Source organism: Lampetra fluviatilis, chromosome 31, assembly GCF_964198595.1.
Source record: "Lampetra fluviatilis chromosome 31, kcLamFluv1.1, whole genome shotgun sequence".
NCBI lineage: Eukaryota > Metazoa > Chordata > Hyperoartia > Petromyzontiformes > Petromyzontidae > Lampetra > Lampetra fluviatilis.
In genome coordinates this window covers 12,480,266-12,501,622 of record NC_136305.1, presented here as the reverse complement: position 1 = coordinate 12,501,622, position 21,357 = coordinate 12,480,266, and the positions used below count along the sequence as shown (strand labels likewise).

Here is a 21,357-nt window from a genome sequence, read left to right as displayed (position 1 = left end):
GCCGACTCAACAATCATCCAGCAGTGAAGCCTGGATCTGCCACCGAGAGAGTGCCATGTGTATGACACGCCCACACACACCGCCCAGCAGGGAACCGAGATATTCTCGGTAAAAGGAAAGCCCCACCTCGGCGCCCGCTTAATTCAAAGAGTTGAGCACGAAGACAATACACCCACACACACATAACACACATAGCAGGACTAATAGGATTGCTCCAAAAGTTATCTGTGTTTCGAAAAGGACCATCTTAAGGTGGTTCGTTAACTATTAGCTGATCGTGGAAAACATTGTTCGGTCCATTGAGCTGTAGAGGCCAACCGAAATTCGGTTTCGGTGCCGAAAGATGTCAACCGATTATCTATTTTTAGAATATAACACTAGTGCTACATCTATCACTCTGCCTATCGGCCGGTCAGTCGGCGCTAGGCAATCCTATGCGATAGGCTGCAAACACACACACGTCAGCAGCAGCAGCGTGGGAGCGAGGTTACAGCCGCAACCATGGTCTGCTAATGTATATACGACCGGTCAACAGACGGCAGCCTGTCTGGCTGAATGCGGAAAAACTGTTGTTTCATAACTATATAATTACTAAGTAACACCTAAAGATTTGATATTTAGCGACTCTTACTGCAGGCTCTGAATGATTAATTCTAGATTTATTTTTAATTAAAGTAGCATTGCATCATGCCATATTTCATAAATCTTGTGTTCGGTAACTTCGGTTATATACCTTTCTGTTTCAGCCTTGGTCGAAAGTGTAGTTAAACTTTCGGTTTCGGCTTCGGTTTCGGCCGAAAGTGTCGTTAAACTTTCAGTTTCGGCTTCGGCCAAAAGTACATTTTTTACTTTTTTACTTTTGGTCTGGTTTCGCTTTCGGGCCGAAATCAGAAATTCAGTTTGGGTCGGCCTCTATTAAGCTCCATGAATGACCGTTTAGAAGTATTTTAGTCATTCGGTTCGTTAATTGCATAGCTTTCAAAATTAATTGACGCTAAACCTTTATAAGCATCACTAAACCTTTATAAGCATCGATGTTATGAATCTACACGCTCACAGGAATACTATTGTGATTTGAAGCTTTCGTGACTGCAGGAATCCATACTCTTTGGTTCTTTTGGTAAAGTCACGTAGGTAGCAATAAAATAAAATAAATCACGACATTAAGTTGTCCTGCTGTATCGGTTCCACCTGATGACGGCCGCTTGTGTTGCGATCGAAACGTCCGCAAGAACCAAAGAGTATGAATACTATTGTGTTCAGATTTCTTTGTTTTGATCACGGAATCTTGCCCGCGAATCAATTCAAGTCCATTAGCCATTTTGTTAATTGCATAATCTTACCAATGAATTCATTGAAAACTACTTTTGCCTTGTGCACATGTTCCTTTACTGCTGTTCGTATGAATATTTTCACATTAATTTTTAAGGACTTTTTCCTATTGCCGTGTATGGTCGCTTTACTCGGAGGAATTAGCCAATTGTTCTGATACCCAGTTTAACAAACATAACCATTGAGGGTTAATTGTATGGATCAAGGAGTCGGACATCTCCAGGAGTACTGTTAACAATTCCGAGCATAAGATTTTGCATATTAGAGTGTTTTTAGATATTAAAGTTGCTTAACACAGATTCTAAATGTCCCTTACCAAGTTTATGCATAATCTTAATTATAAGAACTGTATCCTGCAGTAAGATCTGAATTCTGAGAACTGACGTAAAACACACTAAAATATAATAAGTAAAAGTTAAAGCAATAATCATTGTATTATCATGATTGATAATACACTCCGAGACAACTAAGCCGAGTCTAATTAGCACAAGTCCATAATTTGCATAATTACATTAATTAGTATACTTTCAGAAAATTACACATTTTCAATTTTCATTTCATTTTTTTTATTTTTCAAGACCTAATATATACAACACATAAAAAATACAATGAAAACTTCACCAGTTGAATCAGGTATACTTTAGATGAACTGTACATTACAAAGCATGGTACCATATTATATACCATATATCAGGTGGGAAATAATATATAGATGTTTATATTTACTACAATTCATCCTATATTCATGCATTTGTGGCTAGTGTAGCCTATATTTTATGCTTTTTCTGATGCTTTTTCAAGTGACTGTTGCTCAAAAAGCTGCTCCCACACTGGTCACATACATATGCCCTCTGTCCAGCATGCATTTGTTGGTGTTCCTTCAGATGAGACATGCATATAAACGCCTTGGCGCACTCCGTGCACACGTACGCCCGCTCACCGCTGTGGCCCTTCTGGTGAACTTTAAGGTTGGACTTGAGAGAGAAGCACTTTCCGCACTCGTGGCAGGTGAAGGGCTTCTCACCGGTGTGCGTCCGCCCGTGGTCCTGCAGGTGCTTGCGATGAGCGAATGTTTTGCCGCACTCGGAGCAAGCATAGGGCCGCTCGTTGGAGTGCATCACGAGGTGGGACTTGAGGGCTGAGCTCTGCACAAAGCCCTTGTGGCACACTTCGCACACATATGGCCGTTCCCCGCTGTGCCACCTCTGGTGGGTCTTGAGGTACGACAAATAAATAAACTTCTTTCCGCACTCGTCGCACACATGCTTCCCGTCAAGTGTGTGCGTCTTCTGGTGGATTTTCAGGTAGGAAATCATCATAAACTTCTTCCCACACTGCTCGCAAGCATGCTCCTTCTCTGCGGCATGTCTCTTAATGTGTGCATTGAGGTTAGCGCGATTCACAAATGACTTGCCACACTTGTCACAGGTTAGAGACTTTTCGGTGGTATGCGTGTTCTGGTGGTTCTTCAGGCTCGACTTGTGCGCAAACGCTGTCCCACACAACTTGCAGAGAAAGGGCCGTTCGCCTGTGTGCTTCCTTTGGTGGGTCTTGAGTAAACAATTGGTGGAAAAGCTCTTCCCACAGTTCTGGCACACGTGTGGCTTTTCACCTGTGTGTGTCTTCTGATGGTGTTTCAGGTTCGAGTTTGTGGAAAACGCCTTCCCACAGTCTTGGCAGACGAATGGCCTCTCTCCAGAGTGCGTGCGCATGTGAGTCTTCAGGTGCGATGTGTAGAAGAATCCCTTCCCGCATTCATCACACATGAATGTACGCTCTGCCATCCCTGGAATTGCCGTCAAAAGCACAGATAGGGAGACAATTGAACACACAGTACAAACGGTATATGCAGCGCAAAATTATCCGTCTTCCAACATTGTCCGGCATGTAATCCGGCAAAACCGGCATGTAATCCGGCAAAACCGGCATGTAATCCGGCATGTAATCCGGCATGTAATCCGGCGATCACCAGAAAACTGCTCCAAAGGCTGTACCAGTCTGGCGATCAGCACCATGTGTGTGACAAAAAAGTATTTATGCTTGTTTTGAGTGTCAAATATTATATACAGCATATTATACAATACAACTTAAACAATGGAAATACTGCACTATGTATATATTTCATGACTAATAACTAATGAAAACATGAAATACAGTTCGATCCTGCAAAAAGTATGTTTTTTTTTACTAAACATACCTTTACAGCTGAACGAGGCAGCATTAATGAAATCAATCATTAAATTGACACTTAAATTTCACTCCTGATGAGCGGGTTAGAACTACGCAAGTATGCCTGTGTAGTGACTGTCGGCATCACTACTGGATGCACACACACACTCACACACAGGCCTGCACACACACACACACATGACGTCATCCCGTCCAGAGGCGGGAATGACGTTAGGGCCGGTTCAGGGCTCGGAGGGGCCACGGGTGTGGTGTGAGAACATGGCACTCTATGTGCCTCCGGCTGGACACGTGACCGGATCCCAGTGGGGGCTGGGGGCCCGGGGGGCACCTTGGGGGGGGCATGTGGACAGCAGGGAAGCTTCGAGAGGGTTCTCGTAGAGAGGCGTATCCGGGGTGGGGCCCGGGCACGCCGAGGCCCATATAAGCAGCCTCCTTACGGGGTTCGAGGCTGCTCGTGTCAAGAATGAAGATGCATCGTGAAGACGTCCCAAGAGAAGAGTCAAGCCTCCAGTCAGCGTGACCAGCCAGGAGCCCACCTGGCTGGGTCACGCCAGTTGCATCCGAGAGTCCGTGTTAGAGAGACGGTGTATGTTAGATAGAGTAGGTCGGTGGACAGCACCCTATGTTAACAGTGTTAAGAAAATAATAAAGTGTTGCCTCCCAAGAAGTCGTGTGTGCGCCTAATTGAGCCCATTACACCTGCATTCACAGCCGGAATTACAGCGGTGCTGGCTCATTACTGTCACACGGCCATTGTGGAAACCTGAAGCAACATCTCTCGTAAATGTTGTCAGCACTGACCGCAGCTGTGGTACAGGGACCACAACCCAAAGGCACAGGCCAACTGCCTTCGACAAATACTACTCAGCGCCTACGTCTACTCGGTGTGCGTGCGCACTCACCACTGCGATGCCGCTCGCCGGGGGGGTCAGGAGGGGAGGGGGGGTGCGGAAACGCCATCCTGGCCAAATCAGCAACTGCTACCTCAGCAGCTGGAGAGGGAGGACACATAGAAGAGAGTGTGGGTGGAGGGACACAGGTAGCAAAGTGTGGGTGGCGGGAGATAAGAGGTACAGCAGGAGGTTCTGTTTATGGAAAATCCGTCGGCTGACCCTACCATTGCACATGCTTTTTATGGGTTCTGTGTCTTGAGGGGTCCCTGTGAGGGCAGTATCATGTGTTCCTGTGACCTCGCTCTCAGCATCAGCAACAGCTGCAAACGTGGCATGTGGATCTGTGGAAGCAAATAGCACCAGGGCTCACGAGTGAACTTGGAACTCAGCAGAGAATTGAGAGCAGCACACACCCTCGCAATCAACATACAGGCCTCCTCCAGGTCACCAATGGCCATGAACAGGAATCAAACCCAGCTTTACAGACACTGTGGTGAAAGCATGCACACGTTTCTGCTCTAATCTCCATACATATGTGAAGTTATATTCTAAACATTCACCCCCCCCACAACTGCAGTAGCTGAAAGTGACAATGTCACTACTCTGCCTGTGCCAGGCTAGGTGCAATGTGACATCATGTGACATGGTGATGATTTCATAGTCGACTAACCTATAGCCCATCCAAGGATGGGTGTATTGCAGTAAATCTGAAATATTAAATCCAAAATAATGTTCCACTAATTCTTATTAATAGGGGAGGTGGGGTGCTCTATATGGAGTGACGTCACCTGCTCGTGATTATTAAGCTGGGGGTGCTCCATGTGGAGTGACGTCACCTGCTCATAATTATTAATGATAGTGTTTAGGAGTTAGCGTGACATCAGCGTTCTGGATTTTAATATATTAAGAATAAGGGACAAAACCGTAGATTAAACGAGTGGGCGACTGACAAAGGCACCACATGGGAATGGAGTGTGGGTGGAGAGACAGGGAACGGAGTGTAGGTGATGCGGCATAGGGAACAGAGTTTGAGTGGAAGGATAAAATGAACAGAATGTGGGTGGAGAGACACGGGAGTAGAATGTGGGTCGACAGACAGGAAACGGAGTGTTCCATCTTGGGAAGAACTTTAGGCTGGGTTCTGTTTCTGGAGGGGTCACTGGGCAGTACCATGTGTTCCTGTGACCTCGCTCTCAGCAACAGGTGCAAACATGGCCTGTTGATCTGTGGAAATAAATAGTACCAGGGCTCATGAGGGAACCTATAACTCAGCACAGAACTGAGGGCAGCACAAACCAACCCTTGCAATCATGACACAGGCCTCATCCAGGTCACCAATGGCCATGGACAGAGTCAAACCGAGCATTACAGACACTGTGGTGAAGCATGCAAACGTCTCTGCTCTAATCTCCAAACACATCTTCTTGGTTCTTTCGGTAAAGTCACGTAGAATGGAAATAATAAAATAATAAAAATAAAACATAATAAAATAATTCTCACGCCGTTTCGGCCACAACGCAAGTAGCCGTCCTCAGGTGAAGAACAGGTCTGTCGATAAGACAGAGTCTGAATGACACGTCCTGGGCTTGGAGCATCTATTTAAGCTGGGAGGGAGGAGGAAGAGCGCCTTGACAAAATAATTTGCATATCAAGAGGAATTTTTGCATATTTATGTAATATTACACTATGTATTATTCTACCCACCCTACTGCACACCACACTGCTGCATATTCACCATACAACTACGACACCATGTATTACCTTGTACATTGTATTAAACATTGCAATTTTATACTATTTACTATTATACAATCCGCTATACACTATACCATTGACCGTCGCGTGAAAGATACTAAGAGGAAGCAGCGAAATATGTCAATGGGAGAGTGGTGATTGGAGACTTGCAGCGGAGCAAAGAATCCATTCCCTGCGGAGAATACAAGATATATAGTCAATGCAAGTGAGTGGAATGTGGTCTGAAAGTCACTGTAAACGTGAACACAATCAGTTAAGATCCGAAATGGTTTATTACGTCCTTCCAATGATTACTGAGCCACAATCCATCTTCTCGGTTGAAATTGTCTCTGTGTTTGTATATGTGGATTGCCTCATGAACGAATCTCTCATGGTAGCCAGATGGCTTGCAGAGAACCTCTGTCTTGGAGAAGTCAATGTCATGTGAGCCCAATGAATTGTAACAGTGATCTGCCACGGCTGAGGTGTTTGTCCTACCGTGTTTCAAGTCTGCTTTATGTTCACGGATTCGGTCTGAGACATGTCGTTTGGTTTCTCCAATGTAACTGCTACCACAGAGGCAACTTAGTTTGTAGACGCCAGGGTACTGTATGTCTGGAACCACATCTTTTACAGACGGGACCAGATCACGGATTTTACGTACTGTTTTGAATCGGACCTGGATCTTGTGTTTTATCAAGATTTTGGAGATATTTTTTGTGACCCCAGCAATGTAGGGTAATGTGATGGTTTTGAAAGGCTCCTCAACAGGATCCTTCTTGATGGTTGGAGTGATGGCTTTGCGGATTGTGTAGTCGGAGTAACCATTAGCCTTAAGAGCTTGGCGTACGTGTTTGAGTTCACTGGCAATGTGTTCCTGGTCAGAGATGCATTGGGCTCTATGGTACAGAGTCTTGATGAGGTAATTCTTCTGGGATGGATGGTGGTGGGAATCCGGTTTTAGGTAAGCATCCATATGAGTGGCTTTCCTGTAGACAGAATGGCTCATTGAACCATCAGGTCTCCTTTTAATTAGGACATCCAAAAAGGGTAGCTTGCCATCTTTTTCGACTTCCATGGTGAATCTGATGGCTGGGTGTATGGAATTGATGTGGTCGAGGAATTGGTCTAGAGCAGGCCGGCCATGTGGCCAGATGACAAAAGTGTCATGTACGTACCTCTTCCATAAGGTCGGGCGTAGAGTGGCAGTCTGGATGGCGTTAGTCTCAAATTTCTCCATGAAAACGTTGGCTACAACAGGAGATAGGGGGAGCCCATTGGGGTGCCCTCAGTTTGTTTGTAGAAAGTTCTATTCCAGGTGAAGTATGTATTGGTTAAGCAGTGTCTCACCAGGGGGGGTACCCCAGTATTCAGTCCTTGATGAACCAAGTCTTCAATGATTGCGATAGTGTCAGGTACAGGCACTTTGGTGAATAAGGAAACCACATCAAAACTGACAAGCAGGTTGTCTGGGGACAGGGAAATCCCCTTGATTGTCGATACCAAGTCAGTAGAGTTTAGTACCGCAGAGGTAGTTTTTCCAGTGAAAGGCCGCAGGATTTCAGACAAAAAACGAGCCAGTTTGTAGGTGGGGGAGTTGATAGTAGAGACAATGGGACGAAGAGGTTTATCTTCTTTATGTATCTTTGGCAAGCCATATAATCTTGGTGGCCTGGCTGCAGAAGGTTTCAACGAGAACTGTTTGGTTGGATCAATGAATGCGGTTGAATCAGAAATTATTTTGTTGGTTTTAATGACGAGGCTGTTGGTGGGGTCTCTTTTTATTTTTGTATAACTGTCATCGTTGAGTAGTTCTTGAATTTTGTTGTTGTATTCTATTTTGTCCATGATGACAGTGGCTTTGCCTTTGTCGGCTGAGAGGATGACAATGTCATCCCTCTTTTTTAATTGAGCTAACTCAAAACGCTCATCTTTGCTGATGTTGCTAGCTGGCATCTTAGCGTTTTTGAGGGTTGCAGAGATTTAAGATCTTGCTACGTCTGCAGCAATGTGACTCAGGCCCTTGAGAACCACATCTACTCGGGCAATGATATCATTAACTGGTATGTGTCTAGGTGTGACTGCAAAGTTTAGTCCTTTAGCTAAAACGGATTACAGACCATCAGAAATAGAACTGTTACTGCGATTAATTACAACTTTGTTAACGTCTAGCTTTTCAGTGTGTGGGTCCGGTCTCTTGTTTGAAAGGCGGTTGAATTTGTAAATCAAGTTGTCCTTACATTTGGTCGACATAGCGGCAGCTGAAGAGGCAGCCATTTTGTCTACATGTTCCCAATCCGATGTGGACATTGTTGCAGTCAAAGATAAGTGTGATTTGTAGAGTGTCTTGTCCAAACACATGTAAAGACATTCTAAACATTCACTCCCCCACAACTGCAGTAGCCGAAAGTGACAATGATGTCACTCCTCCGCCTGTGCCAGGCTAGGTGCAATGTGACATCATTTAACATAGTGACAATTTCATAGTCGATAAGAAGTAGAACCATGGATTAAAAGAGTGGGCGACTGACAGAGGCACCACCTGGGAACTGAGTGTGGCTGGAGGGGCCACAGGGAACAGAGTGTGAGTGGAGGGACAAGCAGCAGAGTGTGGGAAGAGGGAGCAGAGTGTGGGAAGAGGGACAGAGGCATCAGAGTGGTCCTTCTTGGGAAGGTGTTTAGGCTGACTATCGTAGCTCGTGCTCTTGCTGGGTTTTGTGGCTGGAGGGGTCTCTGTGTAGGCAGCACCAGGTGTCCCTAGCGCCTCGCGCCGAGACCTCGCTGGTCAGCGTCAACAGCAGCTGCAGAAGTGGCCCCTAGATCTGGGAAAACAAAGAGTGTTTGGGCTCATGATGGAATCTGAAACTCAGTACAGAACTGAGCATAAGGGACAGTGGGAATCGAGTGTGGGTGGAGGGACACAGAGAACAGTGTGGGTGGAGAGACACAGGGAATGGAGTGTGGGTGGAAGGACACAGGGAGCCAAGTGTTCCATCTTGGGAAGGTCTTAAGGCTGATTACCTTCATGTGTGCTTTTGATGGGTTCTGTTTCTGGAGGGGTCTCTGCGTGGGCAGCACCAGGTGTCCCTAGCGCCTCGCTCCCCGACGCCTCGCTGTCAACATCAACACCAGCTGCAAAAGTGGCCGGTAGACCTGTGTAAACAAACAATGCCTGGGCTCATGATGGAACCTGGAACTCCAGCAGAGAATTGAGAGCAGTACACACCCTCGCAATCATGACACAGGCCTCCCCAGGTCACCAAGGGCCATGGACAGTAATCATACACAGCTTTACAGACACTGTGACCAATCGTGCAAACGTCTCTCCTCTGATTTCCATTTACATGTCAAGACATATTCTAAACATTCACGCCCCCACAACTGCAGTAGGTGAAAGTGACAATGATGTTACCACTCTGCTTTGACCAGGCGAAATGCAATGTGACATCATATGACATGGTGATACTTTCATAGTCGATAAGGTACAGAATCATGGATTAAAAGAGTGGGCGACTGACAGAGGCACCACCTGTGAATTGAGTATGGGTGGAGGGACACAAGGAACGGAGTGTGAGTGGAAGCACACAAGGAGCAGAGTGTGTGTGAAGAGGGACGGAGGCAGTGGAGTGGTTCATCTTAGGAAGATGCTTAGGCTCACTACCGTAGCTCGTGCTCTTGCTGGGTTTTGTATCAAGGGGGGTCCCCGCGTGGGCTGCACCATGTGTCCCTAGTGCCTCGCTCCCCGAGGCCTCGCTGTCAGCGTCAACAGCAGCTGCAGAAGTGGCCCCTAAATTTGGAGAAACAAACAGCGTCTGGGGTCATGATGGAACCTGCAACTCAGCACAGAACTGAGTGCAAGGGACAGTGAGAATCGAGTGTGGGTGGAGAAACACCGGGAACAAGGTTTGGGTGGAGGGACACAAAGAACAGTGTGGGTGGAGGGACACAGGTAATGGAGTGTGAGTGGAAGGACCCCAGGGAAATGAATGTGAGTGGAGGGACATGGGGAATGAACTGTGAATGGAGGGACACAGGGAGTGGAGTTTTGGTGGTGGGACACAGGGAGCGAAGTGTTCCATCGTGGGAAGATCTTGTGGCTGACCCTACCATTGCACATGCCCTTGCTGAGTTTTGTGTCTGGAGGGGTCCCTGCATGCGCAGCACCAGGTATCCCTGATGCCTCGCCATCAGCAGCAGCTGGACATGTGGCCCCTCGATCTGGAGAAACAAACAGCACCTAGGCTTAGAATCTGGGAGGTCTTCCAAAGATCCATAAAGAAGGTACCCCACTACGGCCTATCGTGTCCACGATCAACTCTCCTACCTACAAGCTAGCCCGTTTTTTATCGGATACTCTGCTTCCCTTCACTGGCAAGACCACCTTAGCAGTACTTGACTCAACCCAATTGGTTTCTATGGTCAAGGACATTGTACTGTCTCCTGACGATATCCTCGTCAGCTTTGATGTGGTCTCTCTGTTCACCAAGGTCCCAGTGCCTGACACCATATCAATAATTGAAGACTTGGTCCAACATTGACTGAACCCTGATGTACCTGCACTGGTTAGGCACTGCCTCACCAACACTTACTTTACCTGGAATGGTACCTTCTACAAACAAAATGAGGGTACCCCTATGGGTTCCCCCTTATCACCAGTGATAGCCAATGTTTTCATGGAGAAGTTTGAATCAGATGCCATCCAGACATCTACCCTTCGTCCTTCCCTGTGGAAGAGATATGTGAATGATACTTTAGTCATTTGGCCACATGGCCTCCCAGCATTGAACCATATCCTAGACCACATCAATTCTAGACACCCATCCATTAAATTCACCATGGAAGTGGAGAAAGATGGCAAGCTGCCATTCTTGGATGTTCTGTTTGAGAGGCCTGATGGTTCTTTGGGACATTCTGTTTATAGGAAGGTCACGCACACAGATTGCTAATTGAAGCCTGATTCCCACCACCACCCAGCTCAAAATAATTCCCTCATCAAAACTCTATACCATAGGGCTCATTGCATCTGTGACCAACACCACCTGGCCAATGAATTAAAACATGTACATCTGGCCCTCAAGATGAACGGATACTCAGACCGTACTATCCGCCAAGTTGTTTCTCCCACCATACAACCATACAACCACCTGAAACTCCGATCAAAATCATCACGCTGCCATATATAGCAGGCGTTACCAAAAAGATTTCCAAAATTCTAAACAAACACAAGATCCAGGTCCGGTTCAATACAGTACACAAAATCCGTGATCTGATCCCATCCGTAAAGGATGTCATTCCGGACTTACAGTACCCCGGTGTTTACAAATTGAGTTGTACCTGTGGTGACTGCTTTATCGGGGAGACGAAACAACATATTTCGGACCGAATTCACAAGCAAAAATCAGACTTGAAAAACGGCAAAACAAATTCTTCGGCCTTTGTTGATCATTGTTACAACGCCGTGGGTGATCATGATATTGTTTTCTCCGATACCAAGGTACTCTGCAAGCCGTCTGGATACCCCAAAATATTTGTCCATGAAGCCATACAGATATACAAACATAGACATAAGTTTAACCGAGAAGATGGATTCAAATTGAGCAATCATTGGAAAGATGTGATTAACCATGTTAAACCTCAACCGCGACTCTCCCCCGCTCTGCGTCCTCCCTCCCCCATCCGTGGCTCCGTCGTGTAGTACCTCCTTCATCTTCCTGGCTCCACCCACACCCCAATCCCCCCCCCCCATCCTGCGCCCGTCCTCCTTGGCTCCTCCTCTTACCCTCTTACCAAGGCCTCAGCAAGGTAAGGTAATTTACCCTTTTTACCGGGTAAAAGAATAAAGGTAAAGGGTAAAGGTGTCGACATGCCAAGGGGTAAGGTACAGGGTTGGGTAAAGGTAGCTCGGAAGAATTACCCAGTAAGGTAAAGGTAGCGCGAAGTATTACCCCGTAAATACGGTACATTGTTTACCGCTAAAAGCTCCGTGGCGCAGTCCGTGGCCTACATTTAATAAGTAATATTAAAACAAACTTTATTAAAAACACGCTTTTATGAAATGTACGAGTAATGGCAGAACTCCACGACTCTAGGAAGTGGCCCCGAAGCTTGCCATAACGTAAGGAACTGTGGTAATTTACAGCCAAAGTCAGTTGAGCGTGGACAATTAGACCCAAGCCGAAACATAACATTTACAAAATAATGTTTAAAAATATATTTTTTATGATAGAATATAGTATTGTCATCAGTATGACCTAAGTATACCAAGTTTGCAGTCGATATCACATTAGGAAGTGGGTAAAAATAGAGTTTCAAGATTTGAGAATACAACAACAATAACGACAACAACAGAGTGCGTTAAAAGAAAGCGTGTAAAATTGGAATAATTGAGAGTATTCTATATGAATAAAGCGCTCTACCTAGTATGTACCGTTATAAACCTTGTTCATGTGTAGTAGTTCCCTAGTAATTACCCTGTAATCGGGTAATTTGTATGGGGTAAGGGTAAAAGGTAGGGTAAAGGTAGGCTCGTTGCATTTTACCTTTTACCTTACCTGCTAAAGGGGAAAAGGTAGGGTAGAGTGATTGTATTGTGGTAAGGTAAAAGGTAGGGTAAAGGTAGGCTCGTTTTTATCTTTTAACTTTTACCTTACCTTGCCGAGGCCTACTCTTACCCTATATAACAATGTCTCATCACAAATAACTCTCGCTACAGTTATTTTGCTGTGCCTTTTTTACACCTGATGAAGGAAGCTTGTGTTGCCTCCCAAACGTCGTGATTTAATTGAGTTTTTTTATTTATTTTATTGTTTTTTTTATCTACGTGACTTTACCAAAAAAACCAAAGAGTATATGAATCCTTGCAGTCATGGAAACTTCAAATCTAGCACCTAGGCTCACAACAAAACCTGGAACTCAGCACACACCCTCGCAATCATGACCCAGGCCTCCTCCAGTTCACCAAAGGCCATGTACATGCAGTCCCCGGGTTACGGAAGGGTTAGGTTCCCGAGAACGATCTGTAACCCGAATTTCTTGTATGCCGGAAACTGAACAATTACCCCCCAAAATCCAGATGAAATCAGATAGCCGCAAATAGTTGTGCATCCCCTACCCGATCACTAATTAGCTTTCTTTCAGTATTGTATCACGCTATTGTCTGTTTTCTATCGCTACCTGTGTAATAAAGGACTCGATCCTGGGTCTGTCTCCGTTGTCCTTTATTCGGGTTCTTACACTTTTCCCACACGGCCCTCGCTCAGAGCTCTCCCCCTTGGCAGCTCCATAGCTGCTCTCGCTCCCGTAGCCTCCACACCTCTGCAGCTCCGCTGCAGATCCCCTGTGCAGTCCTCCGGCTGCCCTCACCGCAGCTCCACCGCTGCCCTCACTGCAGTTCCACCGCTGCCCGTCGTTCCTCCGCGCTTGGTCACCGCTGGCCGACGGTGCCAAGTCTTACTCCCCCGTGTGTGTGGCGATCTCGCCACTCCTCGACCTCCGCCCTGCGTGGCCTCACTCTAACTCTGTCTCCCACACTCCCCTGTCTCTTCCGGTATCTCTCCCTTAAGACCTCACCCCTCTCTCACACGTGACCTAACTCCTCCCCCCCATGACGTCATATCCGCGAAGCCGTTTACGCCCGCATTACACCTGTATCGTATCGCTGTGCATGTATACGCTCTGCACTTCCTATGATTCTCCAATTTCATAGAATATCTACCCTAACACTACCCATAATTAAACTAATAGAACATATACTGTATGAAATTGTTCATGAATAACACGAAACATTTTAATATTAAAAGAAATCAGTCAATTCCGAATGAAAAGAAAATAATTATGTAAAGCTACAAAAAAATTCCATTTACCTGAACCATGGTGAAGCTCGAGCTCAGTGAAGGCGGCATTTTGGTAGAGCGAGGCGTAAGTTGGGGATTACCCCTCACGTAACGCAGGGCTTACGCCTCACTCCGCGATATTCATCCACAACCTCACCGCGCTGCACTATTTGCGCTCATGTAACTAACGCAAACATTTCCGCATATTAAATGTTTATTACATCATTTATGGGAGCATTTCCATAAAGTTAGATTTCCTCAAGTCGGGTGTTCCGCAACCCAAGAACTTACTGTACATGAATCAAGCCCAGCCTTACAGATACTGTGGTCAAGTGTGCCAACATTTTTACTCTGATCTCTACACACATGTGAAGACATTCTAAACATTCACTCCCCTACAACTGCAGTAGCTGGAAGTGACAATGATGTGACTACTCTTCCTTGACCAGGCTAGGTGCAATGCGACATCATGTGACATGGTAATGCTTTCATAGCCAGTAAGGAATAAAACCATGGATTAAAAGAGTGGGTGACTGACAGAGGCACCACCTGGGAATTAAGTGTGAGTGGAGGGACACAATGAGTGGAGTGTTCCATCTTGGGAAGATTTTAAGGCTGACTCTACCTTTGTGCTTGCTCTTACTGGGTTTTGTGTCTTGAGGGGACTCTGTGTGGGCAGGACCAGGTGTTCCTAGCGCCTCGCTCTCGGTGGCCTCGCTGTCAGCGTCAGAAGCAACTGTATACGTGGCCCCTAGATCTGTGGAGACAAACAGCGCCTGAGCTCACAACGGATCCTGGAACTCGGCACATATCTGAGGGAAGAACACACCCTCGCAATCATGACACAGGTCTCCTGCAAGTCACCAATAGCCATGGACAAAATCAATACAATATTATTGACTCCCCGGTCAAGCATGCAAACGTTTCTGCTCTCCGCACACACATACAGGCAAATAAAAAATATAAATCCCCCACAATGATGTCACTACTGTGGCTGTGCCAGGCTAACAGCAACGTAGCATCACATTACAATGTGATTTCATAGCCGGTAAGGGGCAGAACCATGGATTACCAGAGTGGATGACTGGCAGAGGCACCACCTCAAAATGGAGTGTGGGTGGCAGGACACAGGGAACAAAAAGTAGGTGGAGGGAGACAAGAACAGCATGTGGGTGGAGTGAGACAGGGTATTTTTTGTGGGAGGGACACAGGGAATGGGACGGGGTGGAGGGACAAAGGGAGTGGAGTGTGGGTGGAGGGACACGGGAAGTGGAGTGTGGGTGGTGACATGGAGCAGAGTGGTGATGGGGGGACAGAGGAAAAGGGATGTGGGTCCAGGGACACATGGAATTTGGCATGGGTAGAGGGCTTCAGCAGGAGGTGCCATTAAGGAAGATCCATCAACTGACCCTACCATTGCACTTGGCCTTGCTGGGTTCTGTGTATGCAGGGGTCCCTGTGTGGGCAGCACCAGGTGTTCCTGGGGCCTCACTCTCAGCTTCAGCAGCAGCTGGATACATGGCCCCTATGTCTGGGGAAAGGAAAAGCATCTGGGCTCAAGATGGATCCTGGAACTCGGCAGAAAACTGAGCTCATAACACACCCTGGAAATCATGACATGGCTCCTGCTGGTCACCAATAGCCATGGACAGGAATCAAACCCATACTATAGACACTGTAATCAAGAAGGCAAATACGTGCATGCATCTTACCTATAAACGTCATTTGTTGTCTGTGTACGCCTATCCTTGTAATATTTTAACTGACAAACTATTGGGTCTCCCCGACAGACCTGGTCTTCACCTGAGGACGGCTGCTTGCGTTGTGGCCAAAACGTCGTGAGAATTATTTTATATTTTATTTTTATTCTTTTATTATTTCCCTTCTACGTGACTTTACCAAAAGAACCAAGAAGATTAATCCCTGCAGTCACGAAAGCTTTAAATCGAAATTTATTGGGTTTATGTTTCAACAAAGTACACAAATACAACAAACTAAGCTCCCAGATGAACACTTGCTATTTGTTTTTACCCTTGGCTCAATATAATCTAAGAAAAACAAACTTTGTACAATGTTCGCTGATCATAATGATAACTTTGAACTGCGCCAAAGCATGCATCCAAGCATGCACGGAAGGCAGACTCGTGGTGGCTCCTAGCAACACAAACACGGTTGCTTAGGGATTATGACTGGAGGTTCTCTCCTTAAATACTTTGTGGTCATTTTGTTTACAAGTAAAAAATGCCAAAAAGAAAAAAAAACAAGCTTGTCCAAGACAAACCCAAAGAGAGTGCTGGTCTGTGGCACTCAAAACAAACAGTGGAGGAGCAGCGGCTGTCTCAACAGCAAACAAACAGCGAAGGCACATCAGCAGCACAGGCTGAGGAAACTGCAGAGCAGCGAGCATGGAGACAAGCCAGAGGCTGCACAGTTACTGCAGCAGCACAGGCTGAGGAAAATCTTGAACAGCGAGCATCAAGACAAGCCAGTGAATGCACATTTACTGCAGAAGCACAGACTGAGGAAAATCCTGAACGTGATGTCCTCTTTCCCCACCCCCACCCCAATGTGTACAGTTACGACTATAGTCAGTAGATACTGCTGTAGAGTCAGTAAATATTATAGTCCAAGGCCGTAGCCATGGAGTCAACATTGGGGGGGACCAAATCTTCCAGGGTGTCTCTGGGGGTCCCAACCCAGAAAAATATCTAAATTAGAAAACTAATTTCCTGTCTAAAATATTTAAAAATTCACTAACACATGGGATGGACTTTAAAAAATATATTTTTTACAATGTCTAAGTGTATTGTATTACATTGCTCTGTTTTTACTTTTTTTTACCATTTCTTGTTTCATTGTATGTAATGACAGATTAGGGATTCATAAAGTACAACCATAACCACAATCATATAAACAGAAATCTATGCATTGATTTATATGAAGACAAGTCCAGATATTGTGGCCAAGGTTTAGCAAATTGTTGTTTTTATTTACATAGCAATTTTTTTTTATATAGCAATATATTGGGGGGGACATTTTGAGCATATTTGAATATACGTGTGTGTCCCCCAATATATATTATAACTAGCTTTACTACCCGGCTTCGCCCAGGACTTGGATTCACCATACCAGGCTGCCTTTGTCTCCCCAGTGGTGATGTTCACACACCACACCAGTTACTCGTATGAGGCTAGAGGAGGCCCAGGAGCGGTTAAAATAATCGTCACCGGTGGTGGCCGTGAGCAGGAATTGAACTCGGGTCGCCGGGTTCGGAGCGCAGCGCGCTAACCACGACACTACAATGCGTTACGCTTCCACATGCGTGGGTCACATGACAGATTTGACGTCACAGCTCACTTGCCGCGCAAAAAAGAGATGCATTATTGTGCACCCCCCCCCCCCCAAAAAAAGTGTATTTTTTATAATTTTTCCATGGTGTACAGTCTGGAAAGTACCCACATGGCAAATTTCAAGTTTGTTGCATGTCGGGAAGTATGCTAAACATTTTGAACAGAGACACATAATCACAATTTAGCCTTTTATATATGGAGATTACGCCTTGCTATAGTCAGTAGATACTACTGTCGTCAGTAGATACTACTGTCGTCAGTAGATACTATGGTTGTCCGTATACTACTGTAGTTAGTAGATACTACTGTAGAGTCAGTATATACTGATTCTATTGTATGTAGGGTGTGTAGGTATATATGTCGACAAAATAAATCTAACTGGGTGGAGGGGGGGTTGATAATTTTGGAAACATTTTCGATCAACTATTTACCCCCCACTTTCTATAACGTTTTTTTATTCAGGCCGTCTGTAAGGCTCTTCTTAATTTGTTGACGGACAAATAGACAAACGGAACGCTGGGCTTTTATAATAGCTTAGTACTGTATTTGTGTATATGTTATGTTTTTAAGAGAAGACAAGTTTTGAAATATATATTTTTCCCCCGGGCAAAGCAGGATACTTCCTGCTAGGATATTCTAATTCACTCGCCTGCAACTGCAGCCATTGAGAAAAAGGGAACGATTTCACGACTGTGCCTGTGTCATGCTAGGTGTAATATAACATCACGTGACATTGTGATTTCATAGTAGGCAAGGAACATGTACAAGTAGTCGATTGGAAGAGGCACCACCACCTGTCGTGTGCCAATCCCTGTGGGTCCGTAACCTAGTTCACAGTGTTCACTGTGATTGTGATGAACTGTGGAGTGATATTGTCTGATGGCGCTCATCACGGAGAGTTGAGGGAGTGGACTGTTTGTTTAGCTTGGGTAATCAGCATCTAACACGCACAAGTCATCCTAAATCCAAAGGCTGTAGGGTAAGGAATACCAACACGGAACACAACGGGCCGGTGTGGGTAGGACCACGCGTAGCCGCCTGCTAATGTTTACGCACCGGACCATTTAAGGTTAAGTCAACCCACGGGAGGCCCACGGGCCAAGCTATTCATCATAGATGTTAGCCGGGTTCGTGGCGAAATGCCCTAACCACTAAACTACCGTTCCCTACTATCAATAACAGCCATTTGCCACGATGACGTCAAGACGGTGCATGTGCCAGGCTAGGTGCCCTATTGAGTGCGACGTTAACTGTATATGGTTCGCTGGTGTTAAGAGTTGAACAACCCCCCCCCCCCCCTCAGAGCTTTAATAAGACTCCTATAGAGAAAGTGCTGTGAGTGGGTGGCCAGCACTACACCCGGCCGTCTTTGTTTACCCCTCGGAGAGGTTCAGATAATTAATCATCACTGGTGTTGGTCGTGGGCTCGATTCGGAGCGCAGCGCGTTAACCACTGCGCCACCGCTCCCCACACACATGACACAGATCGATGCCACGTATCGCCTTAACCAGACTTTGGGCGAGTGCTGCTAGATAGCGCCTATGAAGGCCCGAACGGCACACGAGGGGGTGGGTGGCCAGCACCACGCCCGCTGCCTTTGTCTCCCCAGTGTTGCGATGTTTACACACCGCACCGGTAGTCATTTGAGGCTGAGTCGACCGAGGGGAGGCCCAGGACCGGTTCAGATAATCATCACTGACGTTGGCAATGAGCGGGAATCGAACTCGGATGGCGAGGTTTGTAACACAGCGCGCTAACCACTGCGCCTCCGCTCCCCGTACACATGAATATACCAACTCACGGACAGCGAGGAAGGGACAAGCAGAGTTACATATCTCCATGAGCGTTGGGAGGCGGATGGTCACCTGCGAACACCTGCTGCAGTAAAACCTCCCGTGCCTCCTCCGCATCATCCTCCTCCACCTCGCCTTCCCCGCCGTGTATCGCGCGCGGCGCCTCCATGGCGTTGGCGCGGGCCGGGGACGACACAAGACCGCGTGACGTCATCGACGGGCGACGCCCACCGCTTGTGCACTGCGATGGCCCCTGAGCAAGATGGCAGCCTTGGGCTGCGCCGTTTTTTTGTACTCGGATTGTAAATGTTGTGGATTTGCTCTCCAACACATCGGTGTTCTGTACTAGTAACGAATTGGTATGTTCTGTTTGCATGACAAACCTTACTGGCTGTGTTGGGTGGTGGAGGATTACGACATATTTATGCTTGCGCCATCTAACCCCAAAACTATTATGAATAAAGGTTTATTATGAATAAAGGTTTGTGTTAGATCGCGTAAATATAAAGGTGTCTCTTTGGTTCTGTCGGTAAAGTCACATAGAAATGAAATAATATAATACGACGTTTCGATTGCAACACAACCAACCGTCATCAGGTATGAATGAATGTAAACTCGGAGGGAGACATATACAGAGAGACACACAGAAACAACGCATCTGTGACGAGACATTATATAAAGAGGGGGGGAGCAGGGAAATTAGCATGTCAATGTGAGCGGTAGGGGGAGAGAGATTGGAAGTTTGAGAGAGAAATAATAAAAGAGAAAGAAATAAGAAAACAAGCCAAGTAAAATTTTGAACTGGAATGCAATGCAACAGAGAATCGGCTAACACAACAGTTAACACTTTACCTGGTTGATTACGTTCTTCTTGGTTGATTACGTTCTCTCTGCGTGTGTCTCTGTGTCTCTCCCCCATGTATCTCTCTGTGTCTTTGTCTCTCTGTGTATGTGTCTCTCTCTCTCTGTATATGTCTCCCTCCGAGCTTGCATTCATTCATACCTGATGACGGTTGCTTGTGTTGCAATCGAAACCTCGTATTCTATTTATTTTCTTTTCTTTCTACGTGACTTTACCGAAAGAACCAAAGAGTAATTCCTCCAGTCACAAAAGGTTCAAATCAAGTTCATAAATGTGTCGATAAACCCACCAACGCCCGACCGCCAATTAGCAGAGGTGGGACAAAGTCATTGTTATGCAAGTCCAAGTCGAGTCGCAAGTCATCAAATTCATGACTCGAGTCTGACTCGAGTCCAAGTCACATGACTCGAGTCCACATCTCATAGGTGGGACAAAGTCATTGTTATGCAAGTCCAAGTCGAGTCGCAAGTCATCAAATTCATGACTCGAGTATGACTCGAGTCCAAGTCACATGACTCGAGTCCACACCTCTGCCAATTAGTAAGGTTTGTCACGTAAACAGAACATGCCAATTCGTTACTTGTGCAGTGGCATAGCGCTGGTTGCTGGACGTTTGGGGCCGTCCATAAATGGCGTCACGCACCTAAGGGGGAGGAGGGGGGTCAGACATTTGTGACGAGGGGGAGAGGGGGGGGATTGAGAAATGTGACGTCACGTAAAAATGAGCAAATTTAAAAATATATAAACACGTTCTACTTAATTAAATAGAATTGTTATAACAACACAAATTATTTATACATTTTCATTATGAACTTTTTGATTATTGAAATTTATTAAGGTATAGTATAGATGAAATTATAATGTTAAACATAAGAACCGGAAGTCAAACTACGTCACATTTTTATAGAGAATAATACTTCGTCAGGAAGAAGTGCAATTTTTTTTATGCAGTCGTTACATTAAAAACGCTTGATAGTTTTAAATAAGAATTTTAAAAACGTAAGTACTATTATTCCCGTCATATCAATCTACATAATTTTAAATCACACACATTTGTTTATTAAATACTAGCGGAAGTACCCGGCGTTGCCCGGGTGAAAATACATTTCTCCACCAACAAATATATAAGAGGCTTGCACAAGTCAAAAAAGTTGTAGAAAGTGTGTGGTAAATAGTTGATGTAAAAGGTTTCCGAAAATTGTGGACCCCCCCTCCTCAAAAAATATCTTCACCCCTCGTAGGTATATATTCCTACACACCTTACATACAACAGAGGAAGTAGTATCTATTGACTCTGTAGTAGTATCTCCTGACTGTACCGTAGTATCTATTGAGCCAGTAGTAGCTACTGACTGTGTAGTAGTATTTAG

General features: G+C 45.7%; 1 protein-coding gene across 1 annotated transcript; it reads right to left on the bottom strand.

Annotated features, from left to right (window-relative positions):
• Nucleotides 1–1,944: 1,944 nt before the first annotated feature.
• On the bottom strand, nt 1,945–19,339 carry LOC144943398 (uncharacterized). Its single transcript, XM_078870758.1, has 9 exons — nt 19,198–19,339; nt 15,396–15,512; nt 14,607–14,738; nt 10,257–10,367; nt 9,811–9,936; nt 9,171–9,302; nt 4,640–4,756; nt 4,425–4,514; nt 1,945–3,118 (listed from the first exon to the last, which is right to left on the bottom strand). The coding sequence occupies exons 1-9, from the start codon at nt 19,337–19,339 to the stop codon at nt 2,100–2,102; spliced, it is 1,986 nt and encodes a 661-aa protein (XP_078726884.1). The 3' UTR covers nt 1,945–2,099.
• Between the last annotated feature and the right edge of the window lie 2,018 nt (nt 19,340–21,357).

What these genes read in the sequence shown, in the direction of transcription:
- LOC144943398 (XM_078870758.1), bottom strand. Translation starts at nt 19,339, where the DNA reads ATGACGTCACGCGGTCTTGTGTCGTCCCCGGCCCGCGCCAACGCCATG. An exon ending in CAGTAAGAGCAAGCACAAAG is followed by an intron (nt 10,368 to 14,606) that starts GTAGAGTCAGCC and finishes TTGTTTCTCCAG; the next exon opens with ATCGAGGGGCCACATGTCCA. An exon ending in CATAAAAAGCATGTGCAATG is followed by an intron (nt 4,515 to 4,639) that starts GTAGGGTCAGCC and finishes CTCCCTCTCCAG; the next exon opens with CTGCTGAGGTAGCAGTTGCT.